The sequence below is a fragment of the Propithecus coquereli genome, unplaced genomic scaffold (genome assembly GCF_000956105.1).
Source record: "Propithecus coquereli isolate 6110/MARCELLA unplaced genomic scaffold, Pcoq_1.0 Scaffold316, whole genome shotgun sequence".
Lineage (NCBI taxonomy): Eukaryota > Metazoa > Chordata > Mammalia > Primates > Indriidae > Propithecus > Propithecus coquereli.
In genome coordinates, this window is record NW_012148797.1 from 1,474,746 (window position 1) to 1,494,030 (window position 19,285).

General features: G+C 44.6%; 1 protein-coding gene across 1 annotated transcript in view; it reads right to left on the minus strand.

Moving 5' to 3' along the window:
* Positions 1–423: 423 nt before the first annotated feature.
* Positions 424–19,285, minus strand: part of PAH (phenylalanine hydroxylase) — a 63,100-nt gene continuing 44,238 nt past the window's right edge. The window contains exons 5-13 of the mRNA XM_012650263.1: positions 18,104–18,171; positions 13,001–13,197; positions 10,557–10,692; positions 9,445–9,514; positions 8,191–8,247; positions 7,002–7,097; positions 6,330–6,463; positions 3,144–3,259; positions 424–1,100 (exon numbers count right to left, since the gene is read on the minus strand). Coding sequence (XP_012505717.1) covers positions 1,057–1,100; positions 3,144–3,259; positions 6,330–6,463; positions 7,002–7,097; positions 8,191–8,247; positions 9,445–9,514; positions 10,557–10,692; positions 13,001–13,197; positions 18,104–18,171 — 918 coding nt within the window. The 3' untranslated portion in view covers positions 424–1,056. The remainder of the gene's footprint in view (positions 1,101–3,143; positions 3,260–6,329; positions 6,464–7,001; positions 7,098–8,190; positions 8,248–9,444; positions 9,515–10,556; positions 10,693–13,000; positions 13,198–18,103; positions 18,172–19,285) is intronic.

A 19,285-nucleotide genomic window follows, 5' to 3' on the forward strand; every position in this document is an offset into this window, starting at 1 on the left:
TTCTCAGATATTCCTGTGTTCATGTATAATGCACAATTCACAAAAATCAAAGTCCTCTGACTGGTCATGACTTTGATTATCACAGTGAGCCCCTGCAATGGAAATCAGAGCCTCTGATCTTTCCTTCATGTCTCAAGATTATCCAGCTAATGTATTTCTAAGGCAAAGAGAGGAATATTTCATTCCAAGAAATATTTGAGACTGCAACAATTTGTAACTAACTACTTATGTTTCTTCTAACACAAATAAAATTCTCACTTTTATAATGGATTTGCTTTGTAAAAAATATATCCGCTTATTTATTCAATGAATATTTGCTGAGTATCTACCGACCTTTAGTCAACATCTGCTGCACCATAATCGTATGTAAAATGTCTCCTAAAACAGATTTGACAATCAACTGCAAAATGATACTGGAAATTGTGGGGATTAGGTGGGGAGTTCCATTACCTTATACAGCAGTGATTACAAAAAAAAAATACAGAAATGTTTCTATATAATGCTATAGAAAATGTTTGTAACTATTTTAATGGGCTCCTGAATTAAAGGAGGTCTACATAGACACAATAGCAAAGCAATAACTGGAGTCATAGTTAACTCAAATAGAAAATGAACCTCGTAGGCCAAGATTTGTGTTAAACCCAATAATCCAATGCTAATGACAGTCTTTTGTTTTACATTTATCCATATATACTCTTTTATGAGTTCTCTATGACAAATAACAAAAGCATATATGAAGCTTGAATGAAGCAGGTCTCAATTTTAATTAATCTCATGAAATGTGGCAGATTATTGATTGAACTCAACTGCAAGTCTGGAATTATCTTCTCTAAATCAAAGATGACCCCAAAAGATCTACCATTATGCTTCCGGGTATATTTTAATATACTGTCATTTCAGATTATTTTGATTTATTTGTTGATTCTCTGTCTTGTTCCAAAAGGATTCAAGGCTGTTATTTCAAATTAACATGTCCTTATCAGACTTTTTCTGAAGAAAGTAGTTGGATCACCAGCAACAGATGCTCAGTTGAAAGATCAAGTTCTGTCCAAGGCTTCATTTTATTTTCTGGAGGGCACCGCAAAGGATTCCAATTTCACCTACAAAAAACCACCACCCAAATAAGCCACTCATATAAAGAACAAGCACCCTTCAGGTGTCCACAACATGTATAGCTGTACGGGATCAGCTGGCTGTGTGGATAAGCTGGTTGCCACCCCAACCTTCAAGGAGTTTACAGCCTAATTGTGAAGGTAGGATTTGGGCAGTTATGGTATAGGTATTGACATGTTTTAGGGAGTGCTAGATCTATTAATTTAATTAGCTTCCTCTTCCCATAGGCGATTTCCCAGGGAAGGATTTAACAGGTTTCTCCCCAGGCAAATCACTAGCTGCTCTTTCTCTGTTACATAACTAATAGATGTCTCAAGGAGGTAAGTAATCGAACGTAAAAGTTTGGTTCACACAAATCTCTGGTGTCAGAATCACCTGAGGTCTACAAATTCCCAAGACTTACCACACATTTGGTAAATTTAGTGTGGAGCTATGACTTAGCACTAATTAATTAGCATTAATGAATTAGCATTAATTAATTAATGCTAATTAATTAGCATTAATTTTTAACTAGCTCTCCAAGTGATCCTGATGCACACTGAAGTTTGAGAACGCGTGGTTTAAGCAGATAACCCAGCCCAGATGGCTAGGATGAAGGTGCGATGCAGCACTTCCATTCGTGCCATGTTCTCACATGCCAAGGGGGCCACAGGGACATAGACTCTTCATAGAGGTGGCAAGAGTCTTGGAAATGGGTAAGTCTCACTCCCTCCTATATCCTGAGGACACAGAAGTGTAGAGAAGCAATTAGGCCTTACATATAAGGTCACATGGCTCTAAGGACACTTTGTTTCCTAAATTTGTTATTCCATGCCTTTAAAAACTCCCGTAATAGCCCATGGAGTTATTTTTGCCTTTTTAGAGACAATGAGAAAGAGAGAAAAAACAGCTATGGCCTCACCCCTCTGTCTTATGTCCTAACTTCTGAAGCACTTGTCTGGTTTCTTCAGTGAACAAATCTACTCCAGCTGAGTGTCTAAGATGGAATCTTTGGGGGTGAATCAGCCTTGGACTTTTCAACATGGCTGATCACAGGTGTTCACACCTAATGGGGAATGACTATCAGGGTCAGGGCCAGCTCTGGCCTTATGTATTAGAAGTGGCCCCAAGGATATTAGAGGAACACTTCAAGCCCACCTGCCCTTTTGGCCTTCATTGGCATTGCATAAGGCAGGGATGCCCCACTTGGCCTAGAGTTTCTCCCTTTGGGATCCCCACTTTGGAAGTTTTATCCATTCTTTCACCAGCTCTTGAGTGCCTGATGTAATTTTTAGAAATAGGGCTAGGTACTGGGGATTTGACAATGAACCTGACATAGCATGTTGCTCAGGTCTAGTTGGGGAGACCAACAAGTAAACAGCTATATAACAATGCAATGATAAGTCCTCTGAGAGAGGAATCTGTAGGAACGCAAAGACACGGGAGGGACATCCAAACTCAGCTTCCTACAAGAAGAGGTGCCTACGCAAGACTTAAAAGATGAACTGGAGTTGGGTGTCTCTAAGTGATAGTATGAAGGAGAGTATTTTAAACATAAACTGCATAGGCACAGGCTGGGAGCCAGGAGAGAGCACTGGAACTAAAAGTCAATCAGCATTGCTGGAAAGGAGTATGAAGGGCTAGAGAGAGAATCGGATGATGAATAAGGTGATTTAAGAAAAACTTATAACATCCTCATTATCAAGGAAGAGTGGAAGGCCAAAAGCTGAGCCACTGGATGGTTGACAAAGTAGATGGAACCAGGTAGAGTGATACCACCTGGGGTGGAGAAGCAAAGGAGAAAGAGAAACATGGCAGGGATGGGCCAGGTGTGGGAAGTTGGTATGGGGGTAGGAAGTGGGTGGAATCTAGGAAGGTCAAAGGGAAAAAGACACTAAGGCAATTCTGGCATTTTTGCCAAATTCCTCACCCCCAGTGAACCGATGGCTTGCATGGAAATGCTGTTCTCCTTAATGCAATATTTAATAAATTTCTAATTGTGCCTCTATTACCAGGAAGGAGAGTGGCCACATAGGGTGTAAGTTACTTACTGTTGATGGAGTCGGCCAAAATCGTGAGCTGCTGGACATTGTCCAAGACCTCAATCCTTTGGGTGTATGGGTCATAACGAACTGAGAAGGGCCGAGGGATTGTGGCAGCAAAGTTCCTGAAACCCAAACCACAGGACTGAGTGAAAGCTCCATTTGGAGAAAAGGAAATTTAAAGGATTTCTCAGTGGCATTTCACTTTGCTCTGAGTAGCACTGAAACCTCACTAGAACAGGGGCTTCAGAAGCCAGGCTGAGAAGGGAAATGGAGTTTCAGTGAGTCCTTTTGGAAGGCCTTTGTGTGTCAGTGTGTACATACAAACACATGTATGCACATATTTATTTAGTCACTTGCTCCAAAAAGACAGAGGTAGCTTACAATGAAAGCACAGAATGCAGTAAAGCCACAAGCTCTCATCATTAAATAAAATCAAAGAGTGTAAAACCTAGCCAAAGAATGCTATAGCAAAAAAATCTCTGCAATGCTTGACAAGTAATGCAAAGAGGGAAACAGTTTTCAAGGACTGAGGAAAGCACTATGTTGATAATGAAATTAAATGTGGATTGAGTGCCTCTTATGTACCAGGAGCTATGTTAAGTCCTAACTGCTCTATAGTCTATAAATATCATTCCTAATTTAACCTTCACAAAAACTTTAGGAGGGTAGGTACTATTACTATCCCCATTTTACAGATGAGGAAACTGAGGCTTGGGAAGGCTGTGTGACTACCAAGGCCAAACTGTCAGTAAGCTGTGAAGCTGGGAAGGGGTCCAGGCGGTCTGACTCTGGTCTGCACTCTTTGCTTTCCTGCCTTCCCAGTGCATGACTCCCAGATCTGGGAGGAATCTGCCATGAGGGCCTCTGTGAGGGTTATCAGGCAATTTAATTAACAAGATGTTCCAAAGTCATCACAAATGCTATTTCTAAGTTGGCCCCTGGTGAAAGTAGAAGCTGCCATACTGAAAAGACAATAGTAAGGGGAGAGTAGGGCCCTCCGTATTTGGCAAACATGGTTCCCAAGGTCCCCTGTCAGGCTGCTTGGGCTGAAATCTTGCCTCTGCCTACGATGGCCCTGTGGCCATGGGCAAGGGCTCCACTTTGCTGCACCCCAGTTTCCTGACTCCTCTGTAGAATTGGGGTGGCAGCAGTACCTATGTCAGAGCGCTGTAGCGAGTGCTGTTAGAAAATAGAGTAAGTGCTCCATGAGTGTAAGCTGCTATCTTTCATGAAGAACAAATGGTCAAGTGCATCTCTCCACCTCCTCTGCCTCAGCCCAGCGGGTTGCATGAGCCACGGGACGCACATCTGTGACTTTGCTTGCTCCACACATCTTCCTCTTCTCCCCACAGAGCTCCTCGCTTTTGCTGTGCGCAATCTGCCCCTACCCTGCTGGGTGTGTCTGTCGGGCAGTCAGTCCCGGGGCCAGCCCTCCTCTGGCCCAGCAGTAGCAAGTGATCCAAGCTCAGTCAATCGAATCTCTGCCTAGAGTTTGAATCTGATAACTGAAAATGGTGGGAGTTGGTTTCCCTTAGCCAGAGTGCTCTGAGGGGATCCCCAGAGATGCCCAGGTCCCCTCCTTGTTTTGTTTGACCCTTGCTCTTTAGTACTCTCTTTCACCCCGCGAGCCACTTCTCAGCAGAATGGAGCTTTTATGGTTGTCTCCCTCGGGTCCTGGCAAAGCAGGTGGGCTTTCAAAGGCCTCATGGGACCGTGTCCTGCTGGTGAGGGACCGATCGCTTGCTGGTTAGAGAGCTGTCTCCAGAAGGGTCCATCCAAATGTGATCTCAGTAGGACAGGTGCTTACAAACACTAGTGCTAAGCACCACTGCCTGCTCCAAGCCCTGGGCCAGTCACGACACTGGGTGAGTTGCTCATTTGTTCTATGCTTATGCACCCTCATCTACAAACTTTGTAGTATTATTTGAAGATTAAATTATAGTTAAAACATGAAAAGCACTTAGAACAGTGTTTGGCACACAATAGGTGCTAGGCATGTACTATCCATTATTACTGTTATTAATTACCCAGGTGAGGTCATGCGCTAATCCACTAAAATTCAACACTCAAGGGGTCCCAGGAATGGACAGTGGAGCCTTTGGAGGCTGGAGGGAAGCTAGGCTCCCAGTGTGGGGTGCAGGTTTAGGAGAGAACTAGAACAGCGCTTGACAGCCCTGGTGAGAAGAGGGAGAAAGGAAACCATTTCAGGCCAAACCAAGTGGACTTGTGGGCCAGCACTGTACCATTAATTACTTAAGCCCAGTGCACTGAAAGCTGACAGACCCAGCTTCATAGACTCCCAGAGGTCTGTATGTCCTTTGTCTATCACTCAGCACTGATAAGACATATATTTTTTGAGTAGTAACAAATAGTGAGTATTAGGATACATGTCCAGGTAGACCCTCTGCCTGGCCTGTCTCCTGCTAGGATGAGAGCCTGGTTGAAGAGTTGCCCCAGCAAGCTGTAGGCAGGGCTGTCAGGGGCCGAGCGACTGAGAGTCCCGGCACCATTCCTCAGCCTCTTGCTGAACTGCCTCTGAGACTGATGTTTTTGTCAATTATTTGCTGAGTGCTTACTCTGTATCAGGCACCATTCTGGGGGCCGGGCAAAGAACAGGAAACAGAAAGAACACAAAGTCCTACCCTCATGGAGCTTAAATTCTATAATATTATTAGATGTTATTAATAATAAGTACTAAGGAGAAAAATAAATCACAGAAGCAGTGGTGGCACAGCTGGGTAGAGATTTTAAATAAGGTGGTTAGAGAAAGACACACAGAGATTAAATCTGGGTGATGGTACAGAGGAGGTAAGAGAACAAATTATGTAGATGTCTGGGAGAATGGGAGAATAAAGCAAAGAAAGGACTTCCCAGATTAGAAGACTTCTCTGATTTGGTGTGGAGAACTTTAGCGGCCATTCTGTGTCTGGGAGGGTTGAGTGACTAGACTTGGTGGCTACATTGAACAGGGACAGGTGGCAGGGTTGTCTGCAGGGGTCAGCATGTCCAGCCTCCCACCAGCCAGTGGGAAGGGATGAGGGTGGAGAAAGTGGGGAGATAAGCTCTGTCTGCTGCACAGAGTGGCTGTGGGCACTGGAGTCTACTCTCCTGGCCAGCCACCCACAGATGACTGGCACCAGCCTGAGTCAGGAGGCGCACAGAGCTAATGGCTCACCTTGGTCACCACCTCACCTCACTTTCTCCTTGGCATCATTGAAACTCTCAGCCACATAATACAGGGGCTGGAACTCCGTGACGGTGTAGTTTTGGACGGCTGTCTTCTCCAGCTCCAGTGGGAAGAGCTGCGGCTTGTCTGATAAGCAGTACTGCAGGCCCCAGGTGAAAAGTTTCCAAGGTTAAATCAGGATCAGTGGTTCCTGCTACATCCCACAGGTCATTTGTGTACCTTCTCCCATCGCACCCTCATGCCTTCTACACCCCAGCCCAAATGCAGCCACATTATTTTGCATATACTAGATTCTACCTTTCATAGCTCATCTAAAACCTCCAGCCAAGATAGAAAGAAGTAATTCATTCCAACCACTTCTGAGTAAGGTGACACTGTGGGAGCCAACCACATTTCCTGGCATATGTTTCCATGCATACAAGGCTGCACGCACAGTTTAACCTTGGGATAAGGAGGCCCCTCCTGCCTGGGCACCTGTGCACTTGCTGTTCAATTTCTACTGTGAACACCCACGGCTATGATCAAATCATAGCTAAGGTACCGATCACTGGAGGATGAATGAGCCCCTAGGTTGCATCTCAAAATGGATGTCAATGGGGTTTCAAAAACACCAAAAGAACAAAAATGATCTCCTGAACCCACCATTTTCAAATCCATTCTTGTTTCCAGGGTCATACCTGTAATTCACCAAAGGACGACAGGAGCCCAGCACCATATGCCTTTATGGAGTCTCCTTGTTTGCAGAGGCCAAACTCCACGGTAAACCAATAAATCTGGAATAGAAAGTTAAGCTGAGAGCACACCTGTGATGGCTGATTTTACGTGTCAACTCGACTGGATAAGGAATACCTAGACAGCTGGTAAAGCATCATTTCTGGATGTGTCTGTGAGGGTGTTTCGGGAGGAGATTGCCTTGTGAGTTGGTGAACTGAGTGGGGAGGTTCTGCCCTCAATGTGGGTGGGCACCATCCAATTGGCTGGGGTCCTAGATGGAACCAAAAGGCAGAGGAAATCCAAATTCTCTTCCTCCCTCCCTCCCTCCCTCCCTCTCTCTCTCTCTCTCAGAGCAGGACACCCTTCTTCTGCCCTTGGGCATCAGAACTCCAGGCTCTCTGGCCTTTGGACCCCAGGACTTGCACCAGGCTCCCCTTACCCCTGGGTTCTCAGGCCTTTGGCCTCAGACTGAGAGTTACACAATGGGCTTCCCTGGTTCTGGGGCTTTCAAACTTTGAGCCATGCCACTTATCTTTATGGTTCTCTTTCTCTTTCTCTCTCTCTGTATACACACACACACACACACACACACACACACACACAGACACGCACACTCCAGGGAAGGGGAAGGCAGCAGATACCCCAGGACCAAGGACAGAATTGCCCAGGTAGGATCCTGTGCAGGTTTGTTCTCTGGATCAGCAATGACCTGTGATCATCTCTCTGGGCCCTGCATCTCACCTTATTGAGTCACCTATTGAACCAAGAGTTGGCTAAGTGCAAAGTGTGATGGAAGCATGAAGGGTGCTGGGAAACCCCAGAAGAATGCCCCCTTCAAAGCTGTGAATCCAGACTACTTCATAACACACTTTGTGTCCAAAGGCTTTCAAGGGTTATTACTACAGCCTTTCGGTGTTTTCAAGACACTCCATTTAAAATTTGCATAAATATGTATACGTAGCTGATTTTAAAATCAAACCATTAAGGAGAAATCAAAATTATGAAGTTTCATTTGCACAAATGTAATCAATAGTATTCTGATATTTTTTTTTCCAAATGACATGGGTTCCAGGGAAGGAGCAAAGCCTCAAAGATCTGAGAGCCATAGCCCATAGCACCCCTACCATCAACCCGGGAACAGAAGGGACTTACTGTGGCGAGTTTCTCAATGTACTCATCAGGTGCACCCAGGGAGGCAAGGCCAATTTCCTGTAAATGGGGAAAAACAGTCATTGGCACATCTGGGATCTGCCTATCTTCAACCTTCGCCCTCAGTCCCAACCTGGTTCTTGACCATAGGAAGGTATGGTGGCCAGATGCCTTCAGAAGGGCCCAGACAGACTCTGAGTATTCTCTCAGGTCTTTCCTGGCCACGCATTATAGGAGCAAAGATCTCTAGAGCATAGAAAACCTTTCACCATCACTTGGTTCTTTGTGTTCATTTTATAGAGGAGGAAACTGAGGCACAGAGAAGGGAGGTGACCTGCTTGCTTATGGTCACACAGTCAGTCAGTGTCTAATGCTTTATCTCTTGACTTTAGCTCAGTGATTATTCTTCCACAGCACAAGTGGAACATTGCAGGAGTATTGGATGAGTCTTAATCATGTACCCTGAGAACACCACAGGAAAACTGCAGATATGTGGTTGACATCCATCCAGGCACAGAGTGGCTGGCAATGAGTTCTGGGTCCCACAGCTGGTCACTGGCAGTATTGGGGCCGATGGGTGCATCAGAGCCTTCATGCAACCTTCCCACGAGCCCAAAGACCCAGCCATGGCTTTAGGCTGCTTTTCAGTGCCTGGCATTAGTAGAATTCTCTCAGTCATCCAAAAACATTGTTTTGAGCTTGTTCACCGCTGTGAAAGATGAATCAAAGTCTAGGCTGCTGCTTTGATGATGGTGATATGACATTTGGCTCTTCTTTTTTTGTCAACTATAAGTCAGGCTATATTGGCATTGATTCTTGGCAAATATCATCTTATTTAATTCAAGCATATACACAAATGACTACTTGTCAAGGCGGAAAGTTGCAAAAGCCTTAAAAAAGTTGAGAGGATGTAAGAGAACTTGGAAGCAGGTGAGATAACTCCTGCATGGGGATCAGGGAGAGATTTTCATGGATAAAAAGGCTCTTAAACTACATCTGATAGGACAAGTGAAATTAGCAAATTCAACAGCACACATATGAGTCAGAGGATGCGCAATTAACCAAACCCATGCTGTGGTCCCTGGAATGGGTATTTAGCTAACTTCACAGAACAACACACTCATCTCAGGTGGGGTCATAGAACTGTCTGGTTTCCGTTCTTGCAGAGGGTGCAGGGGCCCCTCCATCAGCTCAACTCATTTGAGCAATCCAGGTCCCGGCCATATAACTAGAAGGCTAAAGAGATCCATTCCTTACCTGGGAAAACTGGGCAAAGCTGCGATCTGAAAACAAGGGCACATGTCCCAACAGTTCATGGCAGATGTCACTGAAAGACAAAAAGCACAGAGATTGGGGGGAGGAAGATTAAGCCAAGCCAGACTCAGTCTCTCTACATGAGAAATTGGCAGGAACACAGGAGGTAATTCATGGACTTGTGAACTGTTTCCCAGGATTAAGTGATATGCAGAGTTAGGGTCAGATAAGGAAAAGTACAGGAGAAAAGGATGAAGGGGAAAGAAAAGTAAGGGACAGGACACATCAGTGGTCTTAGGAGTATGCCCAGTGGGGTGCAGGGCAGGAGAGCCAGTATTCCTGGGGGCATCCTCCCAGACACCTAAGTTAGCTGTGGGTCTTGGGCATTTCTTATCCCAAGTCTTCTCCTTGGTAATAACTTCCCTGGGCAGGTACAATATGCTCAGTTATTCACATTGGGAACTAAAAAAAAAAAAAAAAAAAATAGTGCTGCTCTTCTCTGAGTCTGGAGGGGGGCAGCAGTCAGGGAAGAAAAGCTACATTTATTTAACACTTTAGGTGCCACATCCATTTGGAACAGTTCTTTTCTTATTTGTAGCAATGAACTTTGTGGGCATGGGAAAATAATTTGGGGATGTCCTACTGATTTTGTTGTTTAAATTGTGTGAATTTTATCTGACTAAGGAGATGGCTAAACACCAAAGTAAGCACAGTGGCTGGCCATTCTCTACCTCTAGCCAAGACACAATCTAGACAAGGAAAGATTAGAATCATCCAAATGTGTATCGAGGAGGTGTTGAGAGAGTTTGGCTGTCACTTGTTCCTGTTCCCGTTTGCAATTTCATATCTCTGACTTTGGAACTTGAGAAGGTTCTCTCGTTTCCACTGCCAGGGGAGTTCTAAATCCTTGGATCACAGGATGCCCGAATCTCCAATTGGTCTGCTCTATTTGGACAGAGAAAATATTCAGAGTAGATGATTATCTTTCTGCCATCAAACAATCCAGGCAACTAGTCCTGTGGACCAGACAGCAACGAACCCAACCCTCATTCCTGGAGCAGGAAGAGATGACACTCACTGTACCTGGCAACTGGTAGCTAGAGGACAATACTCACGGTTCGGGTGTGTACATGGGCTTGGATCCATGTCTGATGTACTGTGTGCAGTGGAAGACTCGGAAGGCCAGACCACCCAAGAAATCCCGAGAGGAAAGCAGGCCAGCCACAGGTCGGAGGCGGAAACCAGTGCAAGCTGGGAAGCAAAGGAAAAAGAAAACTCAAAGCCCACGACAATGCAGCCAGAGAGGCCTGAAGACCTTCAGGCAGGGAAGAAAGTACACACAATTGCCCAGGAACATGCCAAGTAGACTTGGCTTCAAATCTCTGCCCCATTACTTTCTAGCTGTGTGATTTGGATAAAGTAAATTCACATTTCCGAGGCTCAGTTTTCTTATCTACATAATGTGGATAGATACTTCTTAGGGATGTTTCACGAATCAAAAGAGAAAGAGCTAATAACTATAAAGCGCTTAGCACAGAACCCTCACATTGGAAACACCCAATAAATTTAGCTTTCATTACTGTTTGTTAGGGTGGAACACTTACTCCTTACTTCTCTTGTTTCTAGAGTAGGGAGGGATTTTCACTCCATTTTCCAGGAGGGAAGAGCATGAAAGGAACCCTTCTTGCTTCTTATTGTACCTCACACAGTCCACCCCATAGGGAGCAGTGACTTGTCTGGTTGGAGCATTTGGGAAGAAGAAATGAATATTCTCAATTTAACCCTTCCCGTACTGCTCTTTCTCTCCTGATGGTCCACAGAGAAGCACATTCTGGTCTGCTCCTGGGAGACCCACCACCCAGACAATGCACATACCTGCTGAGCTACTCAGATTCTGCTCTTGGCTATACAATGGACTATGCTCCGTAAATTGGCAGGTAAGTTTACCTGACCAAGGGGCAAAATATTAGGAAGTCCATTTGGCTACACATCTATACCACATTCTCTACGTAGGTTTTTTTTTTTTTTTTTTTTTTTTTAAAGCTGACATTTTGATCACCATCTCTCTGGTTCCTACATCTGTCTCTCAGTTTGCTCCAAACTTAGAAGGAGAAGAATAATGACGGTGAAAATAATAATAATAGTTAACCCTATATATCACTTGCCATATGTCAGACACTGTTCTAAGCACTTTACATATACTATCAATCCTCACATTAACCCTATGAGGTAAACGTTCTTAGTATGCCCACTTTACAGATGGAGAAGCTGAGACGCAGAGAGGTTAAAGCTCTGGTTCGAGGTCACGACCATAGACAGTGTGGCTTTAGAGCCTGTTCTCTTAGTTACTATTATATGACTTTCCAATTTGTAGTGTTACTGTTTTATTATTCTCATTATTGGCCATGGCAACAGGGGTAATCAGCTACAGAATATCTTTAGGATCAATTGGGTGTCCCCTCATGTTCTGTGTGTCTTTGGGCTGAAGCACTCTCTGCTTGGATTCTCATATGTTTCTTTACCTGAGAAGAAAGACTCTCTAAATGAAAAAGACCCAAAAGGCCATCTAGCCCACCCCCAATATACCCCAGTATATCCCAGCTACAACCTCCCTCCCTGCTACGTGGTTTCCCTGGCTGACTGCCCTGGCATTGTCCATCTCTGCACAGCCCTGATGCATAGAAAATTTTTTATTTCTATAACCTGTGGTCTATTTCCCTACCTTTTCTCATTCTGCCTAGCACATGGCAGGTGTTCAATATATGTCAGTTGATTGTTTTGTTTTGGTTTTGCTGAATTAATATCCTCCTGGCAAAAAGGAAAACATTTATCACCCCTGGACATGCCGCGCACAGGCCCACCACCCAGACAATGCATGTGCCTCCTGAGTTACTCAGATTCCAATTCAGTCCAAATTCACAGAACACCTACTGTGTATGCAGCCCACGATAATGCAGCCAGAGAGGCCTGAAGACCTTCAGGCAGGGAAGAAAGTATACACAATTGTACACACACTCTGGGTGCTTTCATATTGCAACATCTTATTTCATTCCCACAATTTCCCTATGAGAAAAGCTAGAGTTGACACAGTCTCCATTTGACAGATGACAAAACTGAGGCAAGTTCATCCAGCTAGAAAGGATCAAAGACAGGATTCCTATCAGAAACACAGACTCAAGAGCTCAGGGCTCTTGGTACTGCCCCCACGAATAACTCATTTCTTAGACATACACTGCAGTCAACTCATAACACAGCAGGAGCTGCAGGGAGAACCCTCACTGGGAACCCTGGGCTTGAAGTACGAAAGAAAATACTTTTCTATGTATACAGACAAATCCACACCTGATGTCTCTGCTTGGATGAAAGTAAACTAACTGTGGAGGTTAGAGGGAAGGTGTAGCACAGTGAAATTCAGTTCTTTCTGGGAGACTCAACCTACACATACCCCACAAGCACACATGCCCGTATTCACCTCTGTGTATCTTTTTCCCTCTTCCCTTTCCTCCACTCTAGCCCTCCCCTACTTCCTGCTGGGCCTTTGGCCCCGATGTGGACTTACACTGCAGGAATTGAGAAACATCTTCCAGCTGGGGAATGTTATCTTCGTGGAAGCCACAGTACTTTTCCAGAAGCGGAAAAATGTGATTGTGCTCGTAGCAAGCGTGGGTTTTGTACAAAGACTTCAGAGTCCGGAACACTGTACCCCATGTTTTCTTTTCTTCCTCCGTGTATTCCACTCGAGGGATGGGCTGCCCACTAGAATACAAGCACAAAATATGTGTCCCCAGCAGGGCAGGGGCAGAGCGGGGGACACAGGTAAGGCTAAGGGAGGGAGTGGGGGTCCAGAGTCTGTGAGCTGCCGCCACTGACTATAGTGGATTTCAGAAGTTATTTGACAGTTTCACTTCTTGATACAGGAAACACTGTTGTGGAAAGAGTGATTTGATTAAGCAATGATACAAATCTTACAATGCATTGAGGATTTGCTCTTACTCTGGGAAATCACTTGGCTTTTCTGTTCTTCTAACTCTCCAGTTGTTTACCTCATGTGGAAATTCACTTACCTTCAGGGGCCAGGCAGGTAACATAAAGGTATGCAGTAGCAGGTGTAAGGCAAGGAGAGTGAGGGCTGAGACAATTAGAGAAGAATGCATTCTCTTTCTAAACAAAGACATCTAAGTTCAGTTCAAGCAACATAGTGTTTTGTATTATTTCAACAAAAGCAACTATACCTGTGGGCTAAACTGGATTTCATAGGTGGGCCATGAGTCTGAGACCCCTTTGTTTAGTGGACATGCACTTACTGGATTTGATATTTCTGCTCCTGGGACGTTATAAAGGTATTTGAATACCTGCTAAGATTCCACAATGTATACATATATCACAATGTCATGTTGTATACCATAAATACATACAATTTTTATTTGTCGATTAAAAAATAAATACATTCTAGATCAAAGATAATAAATAAATATTGGAACAAGGAGAGGATCAATAAATAAATCCACGCTAAACTATATGATGCTATGATACCTTGTCCCTTATCTACATGGAGCTAACTCACACTGAGCTTGTTAAAGTACACATGCCCGACCCTACCTCATAGATCCTGAATCTTTGGCACAAGGGAAGGCCCAGGTTCCTGGATTCTAATAAGTCCCCCAGGTGACTCTAATGCAAACTATAGTTTAATACTCATTAGTTTGAAAATTCCTTTTGTAAAACACTTAAGAATGAGCTGTATTCTGAACAGCAAAAACAAATGAAAACCAAACAAAGCCTGACTTCAAAGTCCAGTGACTATTCCCTGGGCTGGAGGTCTGTTTCCCTAAAGGGACACAGAGTCTGGGACAAAGCGAAACTGTTTACCTCAGAACCACAGATCATCATCAGGCTCCCAACCAGGTCTCTCCTGTCCTTTCAGAGTTGGAGCTCATCCAAGGACACTAAAGCAAGCTCTTTGTTATTTTCTACAGAAAGGTGGCAGGGATCAGGGAGAAAAGACAGATTTTTCCATAAGAACTGAAAGCGGGACAAGCTCAGAGAGCCTTGTGGTAGCCAGAAGGAATGACAGTGAAAAACATATCAAGTAAGTGCTTCCCTAAGAAGGCAGCACTACTTCAGGGCTAAGCACTGAGGGAAGAGAAGAACAGAGAGAGACTTCTCAATGCTTGGTCCTGCCACTCACTAGCTGAGTGATCTCAGGCAATTCAGTAAACCTCTCTGAGCCTCAGTCTGTGCAGCTGTTACATGGGCTAAGGATAAATAACTATTTGTAAGGCATGGATGAAATTAAGGAAAATACTACATATAAAATATCTACCATTGGAATTGACAAATAATAATCACTGGATAATTGATCATTATCATTACTGATTCTCATTTAAAAGAGAAAGGCATATGTTCTTTCTGCAGAAAATTTCAAGAGATGGTAACATCCTGGACCAAGACGTCCCCCTGATTGACATTTGCTGTTCTAGGGACACAACATCTGTTCCTCTTCTTCCAGGAGAGCACCTTTCCCCCCTCTCCGTCTGGAAGGTTCAGGTGAGAAGAAACCCCTACCTTCAGAGGGGGGCATGTGACCAGACTACGCCAACTGGAGTGTCTCAGTCCCCTGGCCACAGCGACTGCCTGAGTGATGGGCCCATCACCTAATCGGAGCCAGTGAGACTCAATGACAGAGCTTTGGCTCACTTTCTTGGAAAGAGACAGAACCTCTAAGTGAGTTGAGGTGTCAGCCTAGAGGTGCCGAGGTCCATCTCCGAGAGAGATGAGGCCAGTGCCTGAGGGCAAGGCCAATGCAGACGACACTAGAGCCAGAGAGGGGGAGCCCTGGGGCTGCCTGTGCCTAAACCACCTCCTTAAACTCTTCATTTATAGGAGCCATGAAGTCCCCCTTTTTGTTTAAACTGACTTGCAGCTGAAAGATATAAGCTTCTAGGATCCATTTCATCTATTCCTAGATAAAACTTAAAAGCCCCATCCCTACCCCAGTAATATAATCAAAACCTGCTGCAGCTGCCTTTTAGATGGTGCTGGACACAATTCTTGGCTCTGCTTCCAATTCACCACTTTGACTCTTCATTCTTATATCTTCTCTTGGATTCATTCATTCATTCAATAAATATTTTGTGAGCACCCACTATGCTCTGTACAGCAGTGAATAAAATAGTCGACAACTCCTGCCCTCATGGAGTTGACATTTCTAGTGGGGGGAGACAGAAAGCCAGCGTGATTCTCTTAGGCGGTAGTAAGTGCCATGGAGGGAAAAAAAAGGGCAGGGTGGGGGTGGGGACAAAGGTATAGGGAGTATCAGGTAGGGTTTCAGTTTTACACAGGGTGCGGAGAGCGCCTGGCTGAGAAGATGAGAGCCGAGTAAAGATGGGAGGAGCTGAGGCCTCACTGCTTCACTCTGGAGTCATCCTTTCAGCCTGCGCATGCCAGTTGGAGGTTCTGACTATACTTTCCTGCAGGTTCATCTGCTCAGCACCACTCTCTGAAGTCTGGGGCAATGACAGCCCTGTGTCCCTTGTGTACTTCCTGGGCAGCTCATCCTGACCTAGATACGTTAGTGCCCAAGGGCCCCTGCTTTCCTGGGAAAAGGTAGGAGAGCTTGAATTCTAACTCTGCAACTTCCTAGCTGAGTGAGGCCTTGGGCAAGTTTTAAAAAGCAAAAGCACCATAAAACACACACACAGGAGAATGTGAAAACATGACACTACATAGGTCACGTGAAGGATGTATGTTTATAGTATGAGAGTGGAAACAGAAAGGCAGAGTGTTGCCTTGTTCGACCCCAGCTAGAGACCTGATCCTCAGCAGAATCACATTTGCCCTGCGCTTTGCAGGTCCTAGAATGACGGTGCAAGTAGACAGTGAGTATTGATTTTGGGGTCACAAACACATTTAAGCAAGCAGGCAAGTTCACAAATACAGAATTTGTGAATCATGAGGATCCACCGTACCAGACGCCAAGGTGAAAGACAACTTCAAAGGAAGGGATGGTAAACAGCATCAAAAGCTTGTAAGAGATGAGATAAAGCGAGGTCTGAAATAGGCTTTGAGTTTGAGGACTAGTTCAGTCCTTAACTAGCGATATAAGCCCAGGGATCCTCATTTAGCCATCTGGGATTGGTCTATCAAAGGTGGGAAATTGACTAGAAGATCTTTGATGTCTTTCTGAAAGCCCAGCCATCTATGGATGGTTTTCATAACCAAGTTAATTGAGTACCAGCCAGGATCGTGAGGTATTCCATCAATTCCATTCTTCATTAGGTTTAACATTTTTATGGAAAGGAGGGTGAGGAGGATCATTTATACCCTGGAATATCAACAGCCCAGGAGTGAGGGAATGTGCCTCCCAAGCATCTCCACCTTGATGTATGGAGAAGTGCAGTCTCCAGCCTCAGAGTCCCCAGACACTCAGGGATGTGGCTGAGAATAACTTTGGAGGTATAGGATCTTGGCTAGTTCCTTAACCTTTTTAAGCTTTAGTTTAAAAAAAGAGGAGATATTAATAAGACTAAACAAAATAATACATACAAAGCAGCTAGCAAAGTCCCAGGCACACAGCAAGGATATAATAAATATGATCTGTTATTATCGACGGTCTGAAGAAGGACTCTTACCTGTACTTGATTTGATGGTGTCCACCTGTCCATGTGGGGCAAAGGTATGGACAGGGGTCACCATTTTCAGTGATCCCTGCTTGGCCCAAGCCAAGGCCCAGATGGGCCTAGATCTGTCCAAGGGCAGCACAGTTCTAGATCCTTCCAATACCAGGAGTCATTCAGAGAAGAAAATTTTCTCAATTTCTGTGGAGGTCTTCATGTTGAAGGTAACTTATTCAGTATTCAGTATTAGCAGTATTCAGTATAGCAGAGGCTCATCACCTCTGTTTCCCTGAGGTTCTATCAAAGCTGTTAAAGCAGTGTTCTGAACAACTCTGAAGTTTCTTCTCGTGCTTATCTTTCTTCTTTCTTTAACTCAGGAGTGGCGCTGTCCCCAAAACACTAAGTTTTCTGTGGTAGCATTTCTGTAGTTCCTGAGTACTCAAAACAGCGAAACTATTCTCTTTCCAAACAACATATTTGATATTTGCATTTTCTTTTGGCTAAAATAGGGTAGGGGAGGAGCATAGAATCCCAGACAGAAATAACCAGACCCATCCTAAAATTGCCCTTCACAGCTGGGTCAGACCAGATAAAAGTAGAACGCTGAAGCTTAGCTGGCCTGAAATCTCAAATGATTCATTATTTCAGTGAAGCAGCCAGCTCCTTCTTGAATGTAAATGATTCTCTTTTTCCTTCTTCCCTGTTTAATGTGGAGAAGACCGGAGGCTGTTTTATTCAGGACTGAGGCCTTTTATAATTACTTCAGACACCACTGCATAATTAGACAACAAAGCTGGGGAGAGAGCGGGGCCCCAGCACAGTGGGTAATTTTGTTTTGTCTAATGGCAATTTTTTAAAACACATGTTATCGGGGGGGAGGGGCGGCGGGGTTTACACACACACACACACACACACACACACACACATGCAGAGAACGTAGGACTCTCCACATCTGTATTTTCCAACCCCAAGTGGTTGAAGGCCAGGGAGAGGCAAGCTAGGGGTGCGCTCTTCTCTCCTCCCCCCAACAAAGACGGCAGACTTACTGGCGGTAGTTGTAGGCAATGTCAGCAAACTGCTTCCGTCTTTCTCGGTACACGGGATCTGTAAAACCCTGAAAGAAAAGAGACACCTGATTCCTCAAGACTTCGGAGGGAAAGGCCTGGTACCTTTACGAATGCCTCGAATGGGGGCTCTCAAGCTGTGACAGTACATGTCTCCTTCCTCAGTGCACGAGACAATGCGTGTCTCACATCATGAACTGAAGTGTCACCTTCAATTCAGCATGAGCCTCCCTGCTGTGGGCTTCCAATGTGCAAATGATGCACAGGTACACCCTAGTCTTAAAGAAATCTCATCTACAGCACATCCAACTTATAAACTTGCTAAATTAGACAAAGTTGTAAGATGAATGTTTAGGTTGAAGATATACAATATCCATTTAATTCCCGACCAATGAATGGTATGTGTCTAGCACTGCCTCCTAACTTTTTGGTAGACAAACAGGTACATGCTTACTGCTATTGCAATTTTTAAAATTACCATTTATTGAGTGCCTACTATGTGCCAGTCTATGTGTGCTAGGAACTTAATTTATTTATAAGTCTCATAGCAAACTTGTAAGGTAGACCAGTATGATCAGCCCCTCCTGCCCAGAAGAAACAGTGAGTCAGAGAAATGCAATTATAGTGAAGATGAGGCCAGGACTTGGATCACTCAGTTCCATGCTCTTTGGACCACATGTCAGTAATTGTCGACCTTTATACCGCAGCAGGCGCTCAGCTAGCTGAGAAATCTGTCTCAGGATCTAAAAAGGATGATGCTATTTCTCCTCTGTGGCTGACTTGCAGACAGCCTTTCCCCAGGGATTTGCAAGCAGCACATTTCCAGGTGAAAAGAGGCTAAGCGTGTCTTTGAGTGTTTGGGGTGGGGGATGGGGGGAACCTCCCTGATTCAGAAGTGATCCCAATTGATTAAGAGAGCATTTCCCAAAAAAGCTGATTGCAAGACAAAAGACTGGTGTCATCACAGTAGAACTCTGCTCTGTTTCCTCCAAGCCTTTCCCAATAAGCCATGCCACCCCACCACTGCAGCTTGCAGTTTCTCTGCTCTCCCAACCCTCCAAACCAGGGAGATAATGAATCCAAAACAAAGGCTTGTATTATGGAGAGCAATATTTAAAGGAATCTTTTAAAAAGAGAAATATTCCCTGAATTTTAGATAATGCT